The 5,191-nt window shown below is 34.8% G+C and overlaps 1 protein-coding gene across 1 annotated transcript; it reads left to right on the top strand.

Annotated features, from left to right (window-relative positions):
- Positions 1–2,675: 2,675 nt before the first annotated feature.
- LOC105223282 (uncharacterized) lies at positions 2,676–4,833 on the top strand. Its single transcript, XM_011200960.4, has 4 exons — positions 2,676–3,088; positions 3,153–3,600; positions 3,668–4,455; positions 4,516–4,833. The coding sequence occupies exons 2-4, from the start codon at positions 3,168–3,170 to the stop codon at positions 4,612–4,614; spliced, it is 1,320 nt and encodes a 439-aa protein (XP_011199262.2). The 5' UTR covers positions 2,676–3,088; positions 3,153–3,167; the 3' UTR covers positions 4,615–4,833.
- Positions 4,834–5,191: the final 358 nt, after the last annotated feature.

The following is a 5,191-nucleotide window of genomic DNA, read 5'->3' as shown; positions in this document are numbered from 1 at the left end:
TTCTTACAAACGCGGTATTCACTGTGGGCGAAGAACGTATATAACAGACAGAGAACGTTTAATATTTCCAGAGAACGTCTATCATAGAGAAGGTTCACGGCGCGGAGAACGTAAAAATATTTTTGGCTAACTCGGTCGCGATGGTCCGATTTCACCACTGCCAACTCGGTCGCGATGGTCCGATTTCACCACATACAAATTATGAGCGTGTTTCACCATATTTAACAGCGATTGAGCGGTTTTTTGAGTCTATGAGCAATAACAAAAATAATAAAAGAGAACCAATGCAGGGCACTATACATACAAGCGTATTTATATGCAGGGTGATTTCTGGTAGGCGGAGAAGTTCCTGTATGCTACATACATATGTATGACTTTTTCTAAAGCTAACATATACTAATATGTATGTACATATGTTTAACGGGGGAAATTGCGCCAAAATGAAACATAATGAGATTATTCTGCTTTTGATTGGAAAACTTTTTGTATACTATATACAAATAGTTAGATTTTTTTCTAAGTCTAATATACATATAGTATATATATAGAATATATAACAATATATCCTTTACTGGGGAAATTGCGCCAAAAATGATAGTTGAAGAAGAAATCGTCAACGGAATTTTAGTTCTAAATGAATTTCGTCGCGGAAAAGATCGCCAATTCGATTTTATACGTTTTTTGCAAAAAATGAGTAACAAACATTTAAGAAAGTGTCGCGTTCGGGAGTGCACATCAGAATCTCTCGGGAGATTCTTTTTTATTCCCTAGGAACCAGGAGGAGTTGCAGAAGTGGGTGGAAAATTTACGGCTCCCACCAACGCAGGATTTACCCCCCCGCAATGCATTTGTTTGCATTAAGCACTTCGAACGAAGTGCAGTGGGTGCGAAAAAATTGAAGGCAGGAGCTGTGCCCACCCTTAATCTTGGTGAGTACTTTGTGCATGCATTATACATATGTATGAAAGTGTAAACAATAACGGCAGTACATACATTAATACATACATAAGTATGCAAATATTTAAATAAGTATGCTATGAGCGATGCGCGGGCAGAGCGAAGTCAAGTGAAGTGTGTGTGTGTGTTGCGTATTGTGCAGAGTACGTTTGAATGTTTTCTAGGTGTAGAGGGCAGTATTAGGATGTGTCAATATTATCAACCAAATATTTACACATTACTAACAATAAAATCTGCCAAAATATTTTTTGTAGTAATAAGGGGCACAATTCTGATTTCTTTGGCGCCGCGATTTGAAGGTACCGTTTGGAAGAAGTCCTCCTGATTAAAAACATATAGGATTATAGGGTCCGCAAACGCTTAGTTTAGGATATATTTCGGCCTTAAAGTTAAAAATTTGCAAAATTGGACCATTTCAAGGAGCTATTTCACCACATTAAACACACTTTTTTCACATTTTCACTTCAAATTAATTAAATTGCACTATAATCTTTTAAATAAATCTACATTTTATTGTTTTAGCAGGTTTTTTACCTAAAAAAATCTTTATTTAAAAATCACATTTTACACTTGTTTTGAACCTCATTTGTTTACCAAAAATTACGACGAAATGGAGCGCTGCCATGTGATGATAAGGCAATTCGCCAAAATTCCTCTATTCATGCATATGGATATTTTTCTTTTTTAAATTTATTAAGCAAATAAGTAATATTATATACATGTATTAGTAATATTATATAATAATATTACGTAATAAAGTGTAAAGTATACAGTATAGTACGAAAGTAGTTATATATTTTGGTTATTAAGCACTCAAACTCATATTTTAAATATAATAATATATATGTATATTGTCACCTAAAATACAAACCAATGCATCATCAAATATAAATGGAAATCGCTGAAAGATATAATAACCAAAATTTATCCATTTATAACGAAAACTTAACAAATCTTTTTCTATATGTAATTAGGATACGAAGAAGCACCTCCACATTTGTGGACGGGTCCACTGCCACGGAGAAAGTGCTGCATTCGCAGTTGTGCTTCCAGAGGGGCAACGATTTTCGAGTTTCCCAAAAAAAGAAGATGTTCGGCAGAGTTGGGCAAAGGCTTGCAACTTAGTTGTGTCGCCTTCCGATACCCTTTTTATTTGCCGAAATCATTTTGAAACGCAGTTTGTTGCTAAATACAAACTTTTGCCTGGGGCTTTTCCATGTTTACGATTAGAGCCAGCACTAAGTCGTAGCTCATCTAGTGCTGACTCTAATTGGGTGTGCCCACCCGTCACTGTGACTTATGAACGTCCTAAAGTAGCTGTAGGAGTAGAAGAGGACGACATAACATTGAAAGAGTTTTGAACAATATTCCATATTAGAGGAAAGTAGATTAGGATTAGGACCCCAAAATAACGACGTAGGCTCTGCTTTAGACAGTCGCGAACGATTTGCTCGATGATAGACGTTCTCTGATATTTCTGTTCTCTGTCAATGATCATTGCAATTGTTGCTGTGAGGATTCACAATGATTAATAAAAAGAGGTAGCTGGCAATTTAGAGCTTTAGTCGTAAGAAACAAATTGCTCAAAAATGTTATTAAATTTTTATAGAATAATAATAATTTAGTGTATTAATTCAAGGCTTTAGCATTATTAACTTAGTAATAAATGTGATTTTTGTGTTTAATTGTGAATTGAAAGAAAAATTGTAAAATTTGGTAACTCTAAAATGGAAAGGCAGTAACGAAACGGAACTGCTGTTTGTTTTGATTCAAATAATTCTGCTTATTTTTTGGCGAAAATAGTATTTTCTGAGCCAAAAATAATATAAAATGATATATATATGTATATTTGGACATCAGTGTAAGTAAGCTTAAGCAATTAAAGAGATTTGTTTTTGGCATGGATAAACTTAAAAATAGAAAGAGAGATGAAACTTTGTTTACATTCCTTGTGACTTTAACCGCTCACTTGTACTACCTGCTGCTTGCAGACCTTGTCCGCCATTTTATCAGTTTAGATTATGTTGATGCAGTTCATATACGTGTTAAAAGGACAACAAAATCACAGGCTTAGATTAGTCTTGCGTTTGAGACGCTTGGTTGCACATAAATTTCATTTTTGTAGTTAAAGGTAAGCTTGAAAAAATCAGAAACAAGTGCAAATATTTTAGTGAATTGTTTTCGTTTTTCTTTAGCTGGTTATAATAACTATGGCCATATCAACAACAACAATATTAGATCTCAACGATGAATGCTTAACAGCTATCTTCGAACATCTAAAGGGAATGAGGGCGAAGCGGAATTTTTCACGCACCTGTGACAGATTTGCAAAAATTTATTGTAACTACTATATACATCAATTTATTATCGAAGAGCATGACGCGTATTTTCTCGACAGTCGTTTAGTGACAAAATTTGGCCATTTAATCGGAACTCATATGTTCCCAATGCCGGATCTTAAAAGCATTAAATTCGATGATACATTTGCGCTATTTTTCACCGAAAGATTCTTTCGGGCGCTCAGACGAGATCACCAAACTATAGAAAGCGTGGAGCTGCACGGCTTCGCTGATAAAGACTTACAAAACCTGTTGCCTTTGCCTAATCTAAAGCGTCTAAAGTTAAACTTCAGTCACGTAACTGGTAAAGTGTTCGTATTAATTTATGTATGGAAAGATTTAATTAAAATATCTCTCTCTTCATTCTGCAGGCAGCTACATAGACCAAATGTCCAACCTCGAGGAATTAATTATCGACAATGTACATGATTTCGAATCCAGACATTTGATTAGCATTCTTAAGCGAAATAAGTTACAAAAGCTGGTGGTACGCGCCTGTCCCTATGTATTCGCCACAATTGATGCTTTGGAGATGTCACAAAATTTAAATTATCTACAAGAATTAGAAGCGAACTGGCATGAAATACGCAAATGGCAATTAATAGGCGATCTGCCGTGCCTAAAAGTGTTAATTATCAATAAATTCAAAACATTACAATGTCGGAGGTGTCGGAAAATCGAACGAGGCGATGCCATGCTACCCGTCAGCGGCACCTACTATGGCATATGTGAGTGCGGTTTGTATGAGGCGAGAGAGTTATTCAAGGGCTTACGTAAAAATCATATTTTGGAAAAATTAATTTTTCTCGGCTCCCGCATAACAACCAGAGATCTCACCTTCATATCAAAATTAACCAGCTTAAAGACACTGTACATGGGCGTAGATAATGTGCCGCTCTACGTTTCGGTAGCGATGTTTAATCGTTTAAAAGAGCTGGAAGAAATAGATATAGGTTATTCGTGGAAATTGCCAATCGAAGCTTTGGACTTTTTGATGAAGTGCCAAAAACTGAAATATGTAAATTTTGGCAATTCACAAGGTTTCCCTGAACAATTCATTTTGGAGGCAATCGAAGTGATTAAGCGTAGAGAAGTGCCACCTGTCAAACCTGTAAGGTTGCATTTCATGAATCCGGACTTTTCCAGGGAATTCCTCGAGGTTAGTTCATTATTTAATTTGTATTGAAAAAATATTTGCTTAACAAATAACTTATTTTAGGATGAACGTGTGATAGCAGCCAAACCTTTCCTGCAAATTGAGCATTTCCAGACGGTAGAATTGGCAAAACGCCTCTACAATTACATATATTATTTTTGATAGACTTTTGTTAAGCACAGCGTGATCGTTAGTATGACCGTTAGCTTGATTTATGTAAGCGCCACATAGCATAGGAAATATATATTGAATTGTTTATCTTATTTATGTACATAACTAATTTGCAGCATATTTTTTTTATTGTTTTTCAAATTCTTTCGTGCCATGTAAATAATATATATTTTGATCTCAATAAACATTTTTTTGTAGTGAGCTTAAAAATATTTTTTTATTTATTTTTATTTTTGTTTTTATCTCACATATGTATGTAACTCGTACATATGTATCTATATAATGCCATATGAGCCACGGCATGCTTATTCTGTGGCTTCTTTTAATAACTCGTACATATTTAGCTAAAAATAGGATTCTCAGATGTGATTCTTTGAATACAAATTCCTTTTTTTCAACTATAAAACGCAATTTCATTCATGAGCGTCTACAACAAACATATGTATGCGCATTATATGGCACTCCAAGTCTCCAAAAGTCTCCGGGAAAGTTTTTCAAAAGCGTCTGCGCAAAACGGAAGTCTTTAAAAGGATAAGAAATAGCTGACGTATGGTATAATAGTAGTTAG

Source organism: Bactrocera dorsalis, chromosome 5 (assembly GCF_023373825.1).
Source record: "Bactrocera dorsalis isolate Fly_Bdor chromosome 5, ASM2337382v1, whole genome shotgun sequence".
Lineage (NCBI taxonomy): Eukaryota > Metazoa > Arthropoda > Insecta > Diptera > Tephritidae > Bactrocera > Bactrocera dorsalis.
The sequence above is the reverse complement of the archived record's forward strand: the minus strand, read 5'-3'. Positions and strand labels throughout refer to the sequence as shown.

Bases quoted from the DNA above. Each gene is read 5' to 3' on its own strand.
- LOC105223282 (XM_011200960.4), top strand. From the start codon at position 3,168: ATGGCCATATCAACAACAACAATATTAGATCTCAACGATGAATGCTTA. The intron at 3,601-3,667 runs GTAAAGTGTTCG...TTCATTCTGCAG, and splicing joins AAACTTCAGTCACGTAACTG to GCAGCTACATAGACCAAATG. The intron at 4,456-4,515 runs GTTAGTTCATTA...AACTTATTTTAG, and splicing joins TTTCCAGGGAATTCCTCGAG to GATGAACGTGTGATAGCAGC.